Source organism: Lepus europaeus, chromosome 10 (genome assembly GCF_033115175.1).
Source record: "Lepus europaeus isolate LE1 chromosome 10, mLepTim1.pri, whole genome shotgun sequence".
Classification (NCBI taxonomy): domain Eukaryota; kingdom Metazoa; phylum Chordata; class Mammalia; order Lagomorpha; family Leporidae; genus Lepus; species Lepus europaeus.
Genome location: NC_084836.1, coordinates 104,361,148 through 104,378,945, shown reverse-complemented (window position 1 = coordinate 104,378,945; position 17,798 = coordinate 104,361,148). Strand labels below are relative to the sequence as shown.

Sequence of the window (17,798 nt, the reverse complement as noted above, 5' to 3'; positions counted from 1 at the left end):
CTCCTGGGCCACAGCAGAGAGCTGGACTGGAAGAGGAGCAACTGGGACAGAATCCAGCACCCCAACCGGGACTAGAACCCAATGTGCTGGCGCCACAGGCGGAAGGTTAGCCTATTGAGCCGCGGCGCTGGCTGAAACTTTTTTTTTTTTTTTAAGATTTATTTATTTGAAAGTTAAGGGAGAGACAGGCCTTCTATCTGCTGGTTCATTCACCAGATGTCAGCCATGGCCTGGGCTGAGCCAGGGCGAAGCCAGGAGCCAGGAGCTTCTTCTGGATCTCCCATGTGGGTGCAGGAGCCCAAGTACTTGGACCATCTTCCACTACTTCCCCAAGAGCATTAACAGGAAACTGGATCAGAAGAGGAGCAGCTGGGACACCAACCAGTGCCCATATGGGATGCCAGTGTCGCAGGCATCAACTTTACCCACTATACCACAACGCCATACCCCTGTACTAGAGAAGAATTACTGAGCAAGATGGAGGAAGGTAGTTGGAGATAGTGTCGGAGGTTAGGGTGGCAAAGGAGATTTTCCACCATCCCTGATACCCTGCGTAAGCAGGTGCTTTACCTGCCTCTTCCAAACCCTGCTCAGGAGCAGAGGAAAGGGTTGAGACGAGAGAAAGGATAATTAATGAACAGCCGGCATTGCAGCCATTTGGAGAGTGGAGCCAGGAGCTTCATCCAGGTCTCCCTCATGGGTGCAGGGGCCCAAGGACTTGAGTCATCTTCCACTGCTTTCCCAGATCCATTAGCAGGAGCTGGATCAGAAGTGGAGCAGCTGGGACTTGGTGTGGAAGTGCCCAAGTCTCACCTTTCTCTGTGGGAACTGCTAGGAGAAAGAGGCTACCGCTGGAACCAAAAAGCTTCTACTTAAACCTCATGCAAATATTCCAAATTCAACAGTTTCCTAAATAATCTCAAACCTTTGCTTGTCCTCCCATCCTAGTTAACAGGATCAGCTTTCACCCTCTTGACCAGACAGACCTGTGTTATGGGGGACTCACTTCCTCCTCTTCATCAGAGCCCCCTTCAGTCCTAGTCATGGACCTCTCACCAGGCAGGCTGCTCCTTACCTTGGACCAGCCAGCCCCGGGATCTCCATGCCTCTAATCTCTATCCCAGACAATCTATGTATCATACTGCAGCTGGGATACCTGTCCAAAATGCAGAGATCACTCACCCCAACCTGGGTTAAAACCTCACCTGTCTCCTGTTGCTTTCCTAGGCACATTCATAGGGAGCTGGATCGGAAGTGGAGCACCCGAGATTTGAATGGAGCCCACATGGGAGGCCAGCATCACAGATGGCAGCATGCCACGATGCTAACCCCTACTAAAAGATGTCAAGTGAAGAAGTGACGGGCTCTGATTACCTTGGAAAAGGATCTAAGGCCGGCGCTGCGGCTCAACAGGCTAATCCTCCGTCTTGCGGCGCCGGCACACCTGGTTCTAGTCCCGGTCCGGGCGCCGGATTCTATCCCGGTTGCCCCTCTTACAGGTCAGCTCTCTGCTGTGCCCCAGGAGTGCAGTGGAGGATGGCCCAAGTGCTTGGGCCCTGCACCCCATGGGAGATCAGGAGAAGCACCTGGCTCCTAGCTTTGGATCAGCGCGGTGCGCCAGCCGCAGCGGCCATTGGAGGGTGAACCAACGGCAAAAGGAAGACCTTTCTCTCTGTCTTTCTCACTGTCCACTCTGCCTGTCAAAAAAAAAAAAAAAGAAAAGAAAAGGATCTCTCTGGCTTCAGGTTAAGTTCAAGCCATTCCTATGCTTGAAATCACTGTATTGACTGGGAAAGTTCCAGAATCCAGGGAGCTGAAAAGTCCTCACAGACACCTCCTTTAGTTTAGTAACATGCCATGGGGTTGGGGGTCAAGAAGAGACCGGCCACGGGCACCGTGGTTGACGCTGGGCCCGCACTCTATATTGGAGCGCCTGACTCTAGTGCTGACTTCCGCTTCCGGCCAGTGCAGACCCTGGGAGGCAGCGGTGGTGGCTGAAGTACTTGAGGTCCTGCCACTTGTTAGGGTTTTAGCATTGTAGGGTTCAAAGGAGGAGAGAAGGCCAGTTAGAGTACAGAAGACTTTATTTTAGGAGGGCAGTAAAGACAGTAGGGGTTGGGCCTGCCTGGACAGAGGGGCACAGGCTCTGTCAGACTGACGACCTAGAACAGTGAAAAAAAAAAAACCAAGGCCCACGGCCTGGCGGTTGGCGGGGGTCTTCCCACTACCAAACACCAGGCCGCGTCCCACTAGGAAGCCCCGCCCCGCCCCGTTCACTCAGCGGCGGGAACCGGGGCGGCAGCGCGGCCGTCCGGGGTGGGGGCACCTACAACTCCCGGCAGCCTCCGCGCGCGGGCGGCCGAACCCTGCGCTCCCGCACTGGCCCTGCCCGCTGGGGCCGCGAGCCCGCCGAGGACCGAGGGCGGGTGTTCACAGGGCCCGAGATCCGTCCTCTTGTCCCATACCCGGAGCGGGACAGCTGGGAGCTCCGGAGGGAAAAAAAAAAGGACTTTTTTTTTTTTTTTTTTTTTGCGGAGTAAAGCGGGGACGGCACTCGTTGGCTCCTGGTTTTCGCGCGCTTTGGCGCGGGTGGTTGTGGGTAGCGCGCCCGGAGGGAGAAGGGCGCGGGGGACTGCGGCGCGCCGCCCGCGGGGCCTGAGGGGATGTTCGAGGACGAAGCCCACGCCGAGGGCGCGGCGGTGGTGGCCGCGGCCGGGGCGGCGCTGCAGGCCCTGTGCCAGGAGCTGAACCTGGACGAGGGGAGCGCGGCCGAAGCCCTGGACGACTTCGCCACCATCCGGGGCAACTACAGCTTAGAGGTGAGCGGCGGCAGGTGGGCGGCCGGGCCCCTCCCCGCCCCGCCCCTGCCCCAGCCTATGGGGTGGTGGGAGCTCCCCCAGCGGGCAGGGTCGCTGCGCAGACGGGCGCCGAGGAGCGCAGAGGCGGGTGGGTGGAGAGCAGACGACCCACCCGTGTTCGTGCGGCGGGAAACGGAAGCCCAGGACCGGAGCGGCTTGGCCGAGGTCCCGCGCCGCTCAGGGGTCTCCAGAGCCCAGACCTCGCCTCCTCCCCATCCAGTGCCGCTCACGTTCTGGTACTGAAGTGCAGCAGTGGGAAAGCGCAAATGAATTGCGTGCTAAGGCACCGCTGCTCAGCGCTTCGAACCTGCCCCGAGGGGAAGCGAAGCCCCCAGAGAGGTCAGGCTCCTCGCCCGAGGTCTCAGGGTTAGCGAGGAGTCGGAGCCATTGAACCTGCCCACCAGCTGAGAGGTGAGCGGCGGCAGGTGGACGGCCGGACCACCTGCCTCCCCCCCGGGTGGAGGTGTGCCTCGCTTACTCTGAGCACAGGATGGTACCCTGGTTTGGTCAAAGGCGGTTCACACCCAAAGCTTATCTCTCAGCGCCAGGTTCTGCCATCAGATCTTAATCGGGATGTTTAGCCCTGCGTGTGGTTGATCACATGCAGTACACTGTCATTGCTCCCTAAACAACACCGCAAAACAGCTGTTTGCGTAACATTTAGGATGTATAGGTGTTATAAGTAACCTAGGGATAATTTAAAGTATACAGGTAGATATGGATAGATTATATACAAATACTACGCTTTATAAGAGAGAGTTGAGGCACAGGTCTTACGTACAGCAGTTAGGACACCACTCGGGAAACCCACATCATGGATCAGAATACCAGGATTTGAGTCCCTACTCTATTTTCAATTCCAGATTCTTGCTGATTGACACCCTAGGATTCAGCAGGTGAAGACTCAAGTACTTGAGTTCCTACCACCCACATGGGAGCCCCTGATGGAGTTCTAGACTCTTGGCTTCAGCCTGGCCAGGTTTCAGCCTGGTCCAGCCCCAGCTGGGGAGTGAATCAGTGGCTGAAAAATCTCTTTTTGTCTCTCTGTCTTTCAAATAAATAAAGTAAATAATTTTTTCCAGAAAAAAGGACTTGAGCATCATTGAGTTTTTTTTCTCTGCTGGGGTCCTGGAACCAGTTCCCTACAGATAGCCTGGGACAGCTATATTTCAGCATATCCACACCACTTCAGTGGCCTTCTGTTCAAAGGCTTTCATGAACCAAGAGGGCTGGATTTACAAGGTGCTCCACTGACTCGCCATCTTGTGGGCTTAAAGCATAGAGCTGGAAATTTGGAGTTGACCATGGGAAGCCAGGAGTTTCATCCTCCTGTGTAGGTGGCAGGGACCCAAATACCTAGGCCATCTTCTGCTGCTTTCCCAGGCCATTAGCAGGGAGCTGGATCAGTGTGAGCTGGGCATGAATCAGTGTCTGTATAGGTTGCCTGCAATGCAGGTGGCGGCCTTACACACTATGCCACGATGCTGGCCCCAACCTACCCCTTTTAATTATTGCAAGAAATATTTATCAATCTTTTATGCTTCTGGAGTGTAGTATTAAAGAAGATTTGTAGAACAGTAAGAGGAGCATTGTATTACATTATGGGATTGGTATATGTAATTCTTTTCTTTTTTTTTTTTTTTTTTTGACAGGCAGAGTTAGAGAGAGAGACAGAGAGAAAGGTCTTCCTTCCATTGGTTCACCCCCCAAAATGGCCACTACACTGCACCCATCCAAAGCCAGGAGCCAGGTGCTTCCTCCTGGTCTCCCATGCAGGTGCAGGGCCCAAGCTCTTGGGCCATCCTCCACTGCCCTCCCGGGTCACAGCAGAGAGCTGGACTGGAAGAGGAGCAACTGGGACTAGAACCCGGCACCCATATGGGATGCCGGCGCTGCAGGCAGAGGATTAGCCAAGTGAGCCACGGCGCCGGCCCCATCTGTAATTCTTAATCATTAAGTGTAACCAGTATTTCAGAAATGAAGTCATAAAGTGGTTTTAGCTTAGAGATCTCTTAGATCTAAAGGAGAAACTTAATGTCGAACTCCCTAATGTCACCTTTTTTGTAGCTTTGTACAGAGATGTCTTCTAAGATATAAAACCATAGTTACAAAGATAACGTTTGGTTAAATGATTCCCCAGATTTTTACCTCATAAAAATAATGCATTATTAAGATAAGTATTTGTTATGTGGGACTCCCTTGCCCATTTTCTGCTCTGTTTTGGCCTTTCTCTGCCACACTAGTAAAAAGAAACAAAGTGGTAGAAAAGAACCAGTGTCATAAAGGCCACATGGGACTGTTGTTTTTAAATCAAGGAAGTTAATATGAATAAGTGGTTTCTTATTTTATTTATTTGAAAGGTAGAGAGAGATTAAGAAAGAAACAGTCTGACCCGCTGGCTCAGTATCTGCAATGGCTAGGACTGGACCTGGGCCTGGCCGAAGCTGGGAGCTGGGAACTCAAACTTGGTTTCCCCATGAGTGGCAAGAACTCAACAACTTCAGCCATCACCTGCTGGCTCCCTTTGTGCACAGAGAGCTGGAAGAGGACTAGATCCAGGATTCACGCAGGCACTCCAGTGTGTGTTGGGGGTGTCCCAAGTGCTGTCCTAACTGCTGCCTCACTCACCCTGAGTCCTAATAGAACTCTCACTGATACTAGTTTTGGAGTGTAGAGAGACACCTAGTTTTAGATTAATATGATTGAGTATATTATGAAACTGCAGGATTACTGCCAGTAACTTAGCTTTGTAACTTGGGCAAATAGTTTTACTTCTCTAGTCTTTGATCTACAGGAAAAAAGTTAATTCGGATAATTCTAAGATCTCTTCTGATTCTAGAATTCAAGTACAATGTATTGGTTTTGTTGTTTATCTTTTACCTGCCAGGGAGAAATTATGCACTGGTTGGCATGTTCGCTGTACGTTGCCTGCCGCAAAAGCATTATTCCTACAGTTGGCAAAGGTATCATGGAAGGAAACTGTGTGTCACTTACCAGAATACTGCGTTCAGCTAAATTAAGGTAAAGCATGTTTTACAAACTCTAAATTTGATTTTAGAATTTAGTTTCTTTTTTTTAAAATTAATTTTATTTATTTGAAAGGCAGAGTTAGAGAGAGAGGGAAAGACAGATTTTCCATCTGCTGCTACACTCCACAAATGTCCACAATGGCTGGGGCTGGGCTAGGAGTTTCACCCAGGTCTCCAATGTGGGTGCAGGGACCCAAGGATTTGTATCACCTGCTGCTGCTTTCCCGGGTGCATTAACAGGGAGCTAGATTGGAAGTGGAGCAGCTAGGACTCCAAACAGTGCCCAAAAGGAATGCCAGCATTGCAGGTGGTAGTTCAGCCTGCTTTACCACAATGCCGGCCTCTAATTTCACTTTTAAATCTCTTTATTTTATTTATTTCCAAGTTTTTTGTAACATAGATGTACTTTCTTCATCCTTATGTTCTTCCTCTGCCTTTCTTAGATTTTGGCTTCACTAGAGGCCTCTGTACTGAACCGTTTTAAGCTATACTTCCTTTGATTAACTTTTTCAAAAGTTATTTGGAAATAATTTCAAGCTTATAGAAAACTTGCAAAAATAAGAAAAGTACAAACCAATATTCACTTGACCCAGATTTGCCTGTTGTTGATATTTTGTTCCCTTTGCTTTGTCATCTGATCTTTTTTGCTTAAGTATATAGATCATTCTCTTAAACATTTTTTCCTCAATATTTCAAAGTAAGTAGGAAAGGGGGCTAGTGCTGTTGTGCAGTAGGTTAATCCTCTGCCTGTTGTGCCGGCATGCCACATGGGTGCTGGTTCTAGTTCCAGCTGCTCCTCTTCCAATCCAGCTCTCTGCTGTGGCCTGGGTGGGCAGTGGAGGATGGCCCAAGTGCTTGGGCCCTGCACCTACATGGGAGACCAGGAGGAAGCACCTGGCTCCTGGCTTCAGATGGGTGCAGCTCCAGCCATTACGGTCATCTGGGGAGTGAACCAACAGAAGCAAGACCTCTCTCTCTGTCTCTTGCTCTCGCTGTCTGTAACTCTACCTCTCAAATAAATAAATAAAATCTTAAAAAGAAAAAGAGTAAGTAGGAAAGATTATAGACCAGTGCCACAGCTCAATAGGCTAATCCTCCGCCTGTGGCACCGGCACCCCGGGTTCTAGTCCTGGTTGGGGCGCCGGATTCTGTCCCGGTTGCCCCTCTTCCAGTCCAGCTCTCTGCTGTGGCCCGGGAGTGCAGTGGAGGATGGCCCAAGCGGGAAGACCAGGAGAAGCACCTGGCTCCTGGCTTTGGATCAGCGCGGTGCGCCGGCTGCAGCGCACCGGCTGCGACGGCCATTGGAGGGTGAACCAATGGCAAAAGAAGACCTTTCTCTCTGTCTCACTCACTGTCCACTCTGCCTGTCAAAAAAAAAAACAAAAAAGGAAAGATTATAGCCCTCTATCCCTAACAATGTGTTTAACTAAAATAACTATAGGACAGTTTTCAACTTCAGGAAAGTTAACACGGATAGCTTAATTTTATGTCATCCGCCATGTCTATTCTAATTTTGTTAGTTCATTCAATTATGATCTTTAAGAGCCAGTTTTGTGGTATAGCAGGTTAGACCACTGCCTGCAACACTGGCATGCCATAAGGGTGCTGGTTTGTGTCCTGGCTGCTCCACTTCGATTCATATCCCTGCTAATGGCTGGGGAAAAGCAATGAAAGCTTGCCCAAGTGTTTGGGCCCCTGCACCCACATGGGAGACCCGGATGAAACTCCTGGCTCCTAACTTTGGCTTGGCCCAGCCCTTGCCATTATGGCTATCTGGGAGGTGAACCAGTGGATGGGGGATGTCTCTCTCTGTCTCTGTCTTTCCTTCTCTGTCTCTGTAACTCTGACTTTTGGGTAAATAAATATTTTTTTAAATGATCTTTATAGTGTTTTTCCTTCAAGTGCAATTTCCTATGTAGAACCAGGTACTGCACTAATTTGTCATGTCTTTTTTAAAGATTTATTTATATATTTGAAAGTGTTACACATAGAAAGAAGAAGAGGCAGAGAGAGAGAGAGAGAGAGGTCTTCCATCTGCTGGTTCACTCCCCAAATGGCTGCAACGGCTAGAGCTGTGCCAATCTGGAGCTAGGAACTTCTTATGGGTCTCCCATGCAGGTTCAGGGGCCCAAGGACTCAGGCCATCTTCCACTGCTTTACAGGCCACAGCAGAGAGCTGAATCAGAAGTGGAGCAGCTGGGACTCAAACCAGTGCCCAAATGGGATGCCGGCACTACAGGCGGCAGCTTTACTTGCTGCACCACAGGGCTGGCCCGTATTTATTTATTTTTTTTAATCAGGAACATTTATACAGCCTTGATTTTTCTTTTATTGACTTTTTAAAAAAAGATTTATTTACTTATTTGAAAGGCAGACATAGAAGGAGAGAGAGAGATTTTCTATCCACTGGTTCACTCCCTAAATGGCTGCAAAAGCCAGAGCTGAGCCCATCCAAAGACAGGAGCCAGGAGCTTCTTCCAGGTCTCCCACGTGGGTGGCAGGGGCCCATGGAATTGGGCCATCTTCTGCTGCTTTTCCAGGCACATTAGCAGGGAGCTGGATCAGAAGTAGAGCAGCCAGAACTTGAACCAGCGCCCAGATGGGATGCCAGTAGCTCAACCTGCTGTACCATAGTGCCAGCCCTGAGCATTTACATTGTATAAGCATCACTACCACCCATTGCTAGAATTCATGTTGTCAAACTGAAACTCTGTACCAATTAAGCAGTAACTCTCCCATTTTCCTTCCTCTAGTGCTTGGCAACTACTCTTCTACTTTCTATGAATTTGTCATGTAATACTCTAAGTGCTTCATGTAAGTGCAGTCATATAGCATTTTCCCTTTTGTGATGGGCATGTTTCACTTAACATAATGTATTCAAGGAAGTAACCTATTCCAAAGTTGAAGTAGAACTGTTTTCTATGATGGACCTGGAATAGCTTGTTATGCCAGGAAGTCAGGAGGTGCTTAAAAAAAATATCAGAGGCATGTCTAAGGGACGTAAGGGTTAGCTGAAGGGGCCGGCACTGTGGCGCAGCAGGTTAATGCCCTGGCCTGTAGCGCCGGCATCTCATATGGGCACCGGTTCTAGTCCTAGCTGCTCCACTTCTAATCTAGCTCTTTGCTGTGGCCTGGGAAAGCAGTGGAAGATGGCCCAAGTCCTTTGGCCCCTGCACCCGCCTGGGAGACCTGGAGGAAGCTCCTGGCTCCTGGCTTTGGATCGCGCAACTCCAGCATAGAGACCAGTTGGGGAGTGAACCATTGGATGGAAGGCCAGTCTGCCTCTCCTCTCTCTGTGTAGTTCTGACTTTTAAATAAAATAACTAAATCTTGGGGCCAGCGCCGTGGCTCACTTGGTGAGTCCTCCACCTGTGGTGCCGGCATCCTATATGGGCGTCGGGTTCTAGACCCGGTTGCTCCTCTTCCAGTCCAGCTCTCTGCTGTGACCTGGGAGTGCAGTGGAGGATGGCCCAAGTGCTTGAGCCCCTGCACCTGCAAGGAAGACCAGGAGGAAGCACCTGGCTCCTGGCTTTGGATTGGTGCAGCTCCAGCCATTGCAGCCATTTGTGGGGTGAACCAACGGAAAAGGAAGACCTTTCTCTCTGTCTCTCTCTCTCTCACTGTCTGTGACTCTACCTGTCAAAAAATAAGATAAAAAAATTTATTTTAGAGAGAGTTTCCATTCAGGGATTCAATTCCCATATGTGTCCAGTAGTTGGGACTGAGCCAGAGCTGAAACTGGGAACCAGGAATTTAATCCAGCTCTCCGTGTGGGTGGCAGGATCCCTATTTCTTGAGCCTTCACTGCTGCCTCTCAGGGCATGCTGTAGCAGGAAGCCGGAGTCAGGAGCCAGAGGAAGGTGATACTGGGCACTCTGAAGGGTCTCCTAACCTGTGTCTTAGCCACTAGACTAAATGCCTGTCTCAGATCTGGGATGACTGTGAACATCAAATGAATGAGGGACAGCAATGGGCTATAACTAATTGAATAAAATGAATATGGAAGGAAAAAAAACTCTCCTTTACATTAGAATACTAACTAACAAATGCAGAAGAAATGGTGGTTTGAAAAAAAATCACCATATTGCATCCTCATATTAATAATTAATTTAGGCAAAAATTATGCATCAGTACAAAACTGGAAATCTGAGTTACATCAGCAATAGGATGTATGCATAATTGCAGATCATCTCTACAGGTCACTTGTTAGTTACTGTACAGAGGAAAATAGTAACTTTGAGACTGAAAAACCTAGCAGATACCACGTAACTCATGTGCAGTTATCAACAGTGGAACAAAGTGATATCCTGAGAAGGGTATGCCATGACTTAGATAATACTCTCGTCAAAAGTGTGTAGCCTGAATGTAATATTGAGGGAGGCATGAAACATCCATTAGGCATGCACCCCAAAATCATTGCCTATCCTTTTCTAAAATGTATGTGTGTGTGTATATACAGAGATGATAAAGCAAATATGGAAAATATTAATATTTTGCTAAAATAAAAGTAAATTATTTTTTCATGTAAGTTTCCTATAAACTTGATGTTATTTCAAAATAAAAGTTTACTTTCTGAGGAAGACACCGTGGCACCAGTTGCGGAGCCTCATATTGCTTGTTCCTGCTCCTGACTCACGGTCGTTGGCTCTTGCTGAGGAACAAGGCCGTCAGGAAGCTGCACAGCAGCCATGGCTTTTACAGAGGCTGCAAAGACACCCGTGGAACCAGAGGTGCCATTAACCTAATGAGGATCACCCTGACCAGCCACAGTGTCAAGTCCCTGGAGAAGGTGTGAACTTGATCAGAGGAGCAAAGGAAAAAAAATTAAAGGAAAGGACCAGGTTGGATGCCTGCCGAGACATTGTGAATCACTATAACAAAAACACATCATGGGGCGCCAATGCTGTGGTGTAGCAGGTAAAGCCCGTATGGGCACTGGTTCAAGTCCTGGCTGCTCTACTTCTGATCCAGCTCTCTGCTATGGCCTGGGAAAGCAATGGAAGATGGCCCAAGTCCTTGGGCCCCTGCACCTACGTGGGAGACCCAGAAGAAGCTCCTGGCTCCTGGCTTCAGATGGGCACAGCTCTGGCCATTGCGGCCATTTGGGAAGTGAACCAGCAGATGAAAGACACCTCTCTCTCTCTCTCTCTCTCTCTCTCTCTCTGCCTCTCTGTAACTCTGCCTTTCAAATAAATAAATAAGTAAATTTTTTTTAAAGAAAAGAAAAATACATCGTGACGAAGGTTCTACGACATGAGAGGGTTCCAGTTGAGAATCCACAGCGGCTCATTGATTTGCACAGTGCTTCTGAGGTTGTTAAGCAGATTACTTCCATCAACACTGAGCTGGGAGTAGAGGTGGAAGTCACCATTGCAGATGCCTATCTGAAGCTACTATTTTAATAAATTGACTATCACTTGTTTAAAATAGGGGATACAAGAGAATCTTTAAGTACAAGGATACTTCAAAAGGTTCATAGGGAAAAATGGAATTAAAAATAGGTATTTTGGGTGGGTGTTTGGCATTTAAGGTGGTACTAAGGGTGGCAGCACTGTGCCAGCAACAACCTCCCTCCAGCACTGTGCCAGCAACAACCTCCCTCCCTCTAGCTCTCCGGGACCAATACTACACTCTGGCCCCACCCCTGCACCTCTCCAGCCCGGCCACCAAGACAGAACTGGCTGTCTCCTTTGCCCAAGGCTTCCTAGCTGGATGCATTGCCGCCACCGTCTCCAGGAGGGCCCATAGCCTCAATTGAGTGGGTCAGGCTGCTGCTGCAGATTCAACATACCAGCAAGCAGATGATGGCCGACAAGCTGCACAAAGGCATAGTAGACTGCATCGTGTGCATCCTCAAGGGGCAGGGTGTGCTGTCTTTCTGGACCAGCAAGCTGGCCAATGGCATTTGCTGCTTCCCCACTCAAGCCCTTAACTTTACCTTCAAGGGTACATACAATCAGGTCTTCCTGGGGCCGTGGACAAGCATATGCAGTTCTAGAAATATTTTGCTGGCATCCTGGCTGCTGAAGTGCTGCTGGGGCTACCTCTCTCTGCTTCTTTTACCCTCTGGACTTTGCTAGAACATTCCTGGTTGCCAATGTTGAGAAACCAGGTGTGCAGTGAGAATTCTAAGGCCTGGGAGATTGCCCAGTGAAGATCACCAGGTTGGATGGGATCTGGAGATTGTAACAGGGCTTCAACATCTGCGTGCAGGGCGTCATCATCTACTGGGGTGCTTGCTTTGATGTGTACAACACAGCCCTGGGCATGCTCCATAACCCCAAGAACACTGACACCGTGGTAAGCTGAATGGTTGCACAGACCATCACATATGTGACTGGCATCATCTCCTGCCTTTTCACACTGCTGTGGTACATGATGATGTAGTCCAGGTGCAAAGGAGCTAATCCCATGTGCACAGGGGCCAAGGATTGCTGGAGGAAGATTTTCAAAGACAGAGTAGAAAAAGCCTTCTTCAAGGGAATATGGTCCAACATCCTAGAGCAAGGGTTGGGGCTTTGTGCTGGTCTTGTATGATGAGATGAAGAAAGTCTCCTGGGTGTACCAGTGTTCTCACTGGAGTGGGAACCAAAAGAATCATGGTGCCGGCACTGTGGCATAGCAGGTAAAGCCTGCAGTGCTGGCATCCCAAGTGAGCACCAGTTCGAGTCCCAGTTGCTCCACTTCGATCCAGCTCCTTGCTATGGCCTGGGAAAGCAGCAGTGATGACCCAAGTCCTTGGGCTCCTGCACCTGAGTAGGAGACCTGAAAGAAGCTCCTGGCTCCTGGCTTTGGGTCAGTGCAGCTCCAGGTGTTGCAGCCACCTGGGGGAGAGAACCAGTGGATGGAAGACTGACCTCTCTCTCTGCCTCTGCCTCTCTGTAACTCTGCCTTTCAAATAAATTAAAAAAAAAAAAAATCGCATAGAATACTTGACTGTTAGGAACCATTGACCTTTGAGAAATTCTAATTGTCTTTGTCTTGGCCAGATCATGAATGTCTGGCTAGCTCCAGAAGTCTTTGGAAAAAGTGCTTTCTATGATTGTGTTCATTGACACTCCTATTCTATGCACTGATTATAGGGACTGGTGGGAAATCATGGCATCATTGTGGGCCCATGGTGAGGCAACTCCGTACATGCAGACTTAAAGAGTCTAGAGGGCTGGCGCCGTGGCTCACCAGGCTAATCCTCTGCCTTGCGGCGCCGGCACACCGCGTTCTAGTCCCGGTCGGGGCACCGGATCTGTCCCGGTTGCCCCTCTTCCAGGCCAGCTCTCTGCTGTGGCCAGGGAGTGCAATGGAGGATGGCCCAAGTGCTTGGGCCCTGCACCCCATGGGAGACCAGGAGAAGCACCTGGCTCCTGGCTTCGGATCAGTGCGGTGTGCCGGCCACGGCAGCCATTGGAGGGTGAACCAATGGCAAAGGAAGACCTTTCTCTCTGTCTCTCTTTCTCTCTCTCTCTCTCTCACTCTCCACTCTGCCTGTTAAAAAAAAAAGTCCAGAGCTATGGTGTAATGTGTTAAACTGCTGCCTGCAAAGCTGGCATGCTGTATGGGTACTGGTTTGAGTCCCAGCTGCTCCACTTACGATCCAGCTCCCTGCAGAAGATGGGCCAAGTGCTTGTACCCCTGCACCCACATGGGAGACCTGAAAGAAGACTTCTGACTTCAGCCTGCCCAGTGTCAGCCATTGGTTCCATTTGGAGAGTGAAGCAGCAGATCGACAATCTCTCTATCTCTCCCTCTCTCTGTAACTCTGACTTCCAAATAAAATAAATAAACCTTTTTTGATAAGTGGATCATGCCTGTAGGATCCAAGTTCTGTAGTATTTAAAACAAAAGAATCATTCCCCCTCCCTCCAAAGAAGATGCTATGTACAGGGGCAGGCAGTGTAGCACAGTAAGTTAAACTGTTGTTTGAAATTCTCACATCCTGTATCAGGGTGCCTGGTTCAAATCCTGGCTACTCTTGTGCTTCCAACCCAGCTTCCTGCTAATGCATCTGGGAAGGCAATAGCTGGTAGCCTGACATTCTAGGTTCCTGCCACCCACACTAGAGATTACGGTAGAATTCCTGGCTCTGCCCTCACTGTTGTGGGTATTTGGAGAATGAGCCAGCTGATGGAAGATCTCTTATCTCCTATCTGTCACTCCCTCTTTGTCTGTCATGCTACATTTCAAATAAATAAATACTAAAATATTTTGAGGGGCCAGCACTGTGGCATAGTAGGATAAGCCTCAGGCATTTCATATGGGTGCAGGTTCATGTCCCAGTTGCTGCTCTTCCTATTCAGCTCTCTGCTTATGGCCTAGGAAAGCGGTTGAAGGTGGCCCAAGTGCTTGGGCCCCTGTACACGCGTGGGAGACCCTAAAGAAGCTCCTAGCTCCTGGCTTCTGATGTGCTCAGCTGCAGCCATTTGGGAGTGACCCAGCTGGTGGAAGACCTTTCTGACTCCCTCTCTAACTCTACCTCTCAAATGAATAAAATCTTTTTTTAAAAAAAATATTTTTAAAGGTGCTGTGCAGGTTGCCCATGCCCCATATTGGAGTCCCTGGGTTCAAGTCCCAGGTGTTGGCTTAAGTACTTGGGTCATCCTTGCCACCCACGTGGAAGACTTGGATTGAGTTCTAGGCTCCTGGCCAGCCCTGGTTTGTTGCAGGTAGCTGGGGTAGTGAACTAGCAGATGGAAAGCTCTGTCTTTTTGCCTTTCAAATACATAATTTTTAAAAGATTATTTTGATGCAAAAATTTTTGAAATTCATACATAGTTTTTCATAATACATATTTTCATGAAGTTTTTGAAGACCTCCTTGTACATTTATGGTAAACTTATACAGTGGAATAAACTATAGCTCCAAAAATCCTAAAATGATGGAAGGGCATTTTATTGATATAAAAATGTTCCCAAGGGAAATTCAAGGAAAAAAGCAAAGTACAGGATATTTTAAATAGTATAGTATTGTTTGAGTGGAGAACATATGCATGCAAATATATTTTTATAAATGCCTAAAATAGTTCAAGGATAGACAGCAAACCAGTAAGAATGTAATTAATGTAATTAATTACCAGAATGTAATTAATCACTAAAGCAAGGTGATTATCTTAGTGGAAAAAAACTGGAAGGCAGTAAAGAAGGAAAGAGGCTTTTCATCATAAAAGCTTTAGTACTTTTTTTAAAAAAAAATTTATTTAAAATGCAGAGGTACAGAGATCTTCCATCCATTGATTCACTCCCCAAATGGTCACAGTGGCCTGGGGATGGCTGAAGCCAGAAGCCAGGAGATTGTTCCCATGTAGGTGGCAAGGGTCCAAGGACCTAGGTCGTTATCTGCTTTCCCAGGCGCATTTGCAGGAAACTAGGTTGGAAGGGAGCACCTGGGACTCATGCGCAGCTGGTGCCCATATGGGATGCTGGCACTGGAGGTGACGACTTAGCCCACTATGCCACAGCACTGGCCCCAGTATTTTTATTATTAGTAGTAATTATTTATTTGGGAGGCAGAGAGAGCTCCCTTCTGCTGTCTTACTGCCCAGATGGTCCCATCAGGCCAAACCAGAGCCAGATCCAGTCGAATTCAGGTCTCCCATATGGGTGTAGGGGCATCTTCCACTGCTTTTCCAGGCACATGTGCATGGTGCTGGATCAGAAAGGGAGGAGCTGGGACTCAAATTGGCATCCGTATGGGCTGCCAACACTGCAGGTGGAGGCTTATCCTTCTATGCTACAGCACTGGCCCCGCAAAGGACTTTATTTTTTTATATGAAAGATTTATTTATTTATTTGAAAGAGTTACAGAGAGGCAGAGAGAGAGAGGTCTTCCATCTACTGGCCATCAAATGGCCACAACGACCAGAGCTGGGCAGATCCGGAGCCAGGAGCCGAGTTTCTTCCAGGTCTCCCTCGTGGGTGCAGGGGCTCAGTACTTAGGCTGTCTTCTGCTTTCCCAAGCCATAGCAGAGAGCTGGATTGCAAGTGGAGCAGCCGGGACTCAAACTGGCATCAGATGGCATCTTAACTGTTGCACCAAACACCTATACGACCTGCATTATTAACTTGGCAAAGGTTAGATTCTTAGGACTTCAATGGCTGGATGTAAGGATTTAAGGCTTTTTTTTTTTTTTTAAATTATTTATTTATTTGAAAAGCAGAGATACAGAGAGAAAAGAGGGGAGAGAGATCTTCCATCTACTGATTCACTCCCCAAATGGTTCTAATGCTGCAGCTGGGCCAGTCAGGAGCCAAGAGCTGCTTCCGGGTCTCACATGGGTGCAGGCGCCCAAGGACTTGGGTCATCTGCTGCTGCTTTTCCAGGCACATTAGCAGGGAGCTGAATCTGAAGTGGAGCATCTGGGACTGGAGCTGGCGCCCATATGTGATGTTGGTGCTGCTGGTGGAAGCTTAACCTATGCCATAGCACCACCCGATCCAAAGCCAGGAGCCAGGAGCTTCTTTCGGGCCTCCCACATGGGTGCAGGGGCCTAAGGACTTGGCCATCTTCTACTGCTTTCCTAGGCCATAGCAGAGAGCTGGATCAGAAGAGGAGCAAGCCAGGACATGAACCGGCACCCATGTGGGATGCTGGCACCACAGGCAGAGGCTTAGCCCACTATGTCAACAGTGCTGGCCCCTGCAGTTTTGATTTGAATTGCCCTAATGACTGATGATGAGCGTATTTTCATGTATTCTTTTTTGTGAAGATTTTTATTTATTTATTTTCAAATATTCATATGAAGGACTGAGCTACAGAGGGAGAGGCCTTCAATCCATTGCTTCACACCCCAAATGACTGCCATGTACAGTGCTGGGCCAGGCTGATGCCAGGAGCCAGGAGCTTCATCCCGTTCTCTCATGTGGGTAGAAGCCCAGGGGCTTGGGCCATCTTGCGCTGCTCTCCCAGGTACATTAGCAGGGAACATGGTTCAGAAGTGGAGCATCCAGGACTGGAACCTACACCCATTTGGGATGCCAGTGCTGCAGGCAGTGGCTTAACTTATACCACAACACTGGCCCCTATTTTATTGTTTTGAAAGAATGAGAGATAGATCTTCCATCAACTAGTTCACTCCCCAAAAGGCATCAATGACCAGAGCTGGGCCATACTAAAGCGAGGAGCAAGGACTTGGGCCATCCTCCACTGCTTTCCCAAGTGCATTAGCAGGGAGCTGGATTGGAAATGGAGCAGCCAGGACTTCAGCTGGTACCCAATATGATATGCCAATGCTGGCCCTCATGTGCTTATTCTTTATGAGAAAATCCCAGTGAGTTGAAAGCTGTGAAGTTTACTTACTTTAGTTTTAAGATTTTCAATCATGGTATAAATGATAAAAATGTTGTAACTTTTTTTGCTTTCAAACACAATGATGCAGTTTGTATTATGATGATTTTAAGCTACCTCCTGTAATGCCAGCATCCCTTATCAGCACCAGTTTGAGTCCCAGCTGCTCCACTTCTGATCCAGCTCCCTGCTATTGTGCCTGGGAAAACCGCAAAAATGGCCCAAGTCCTTGGCCCCTGCTACCCACATGGGAGACCTGGATGGAGTTCGAGGCTCCTGGCTTCATCCTGGCCCAGCTCTGGCCATTGAAGCCATTTGAGGACCAGTGGATAGAAGCTCTCTTTCTCCTTCTCCCCATCCCTCACTCTCTAACTGCCTTTCCAAAAAACATTAAAAAAATGGATATATCATTCTGTGTATACTCATAGTGCTATACAATTTAGGGAGCTTTGACACTATAAGATTTTAATCTAAGACTACTGTAATAGGGATATAGAGAAATGTACCCATAATTGGCTGGTATCGTGGTGCAGATGGTTAAGCTGCTGTGTAAGACACCAACATTCTGTCAGAGCACCTGTTTAAGTCCTGGCTGCTCCACTTCCATCCAGCTCCCTGTTAATATGCTTGGAAA

At 48.5% G+C, this 17,798-nt stretch overlaps 1 protein-coding gene and 1 pseudogene across 5 annotated transcripts in view; both read left to right on the top strand.

Moving 5' to 3' along the window:
* The first annotated feature begins 2,365 nt into the window (after positions 1-2,365).
* Positions 2,366-17,798, top strand: part of RBL1 (RB transcriptional corepressor like 1) — a 75,668-nt gene continuing 60,235 nt past the window's right edge. For 4 of the 5 annotated variants that reach the window (XR_009867097.1, XM_062204169.1, XM_062204168.1 and 1 more), the window contains exons 1-2: positions 2,366-2,819; positions 5,746-5,879. Coding sequence is in view for 3 of the 5 variants with exons in the window: in XM_062204169.1 (XP_062060153.1) it covers positions 2,664-2,819; positions 5,746-5,879 (290 nt within the window). In the remaining 2 variants the exon portion in view is untranslated. The remainder of the gene's footprint in view (positions 2,820-5,745; positions 5,880-17,798) is intronic. The other variant, XM_062204170.1, reaches the window with a different exon arrangement.
* On the top strand, positions 5,792-12,773 carry LOC133769046 (ADP/ATP translocase 3-like; annotated as a pseudogene).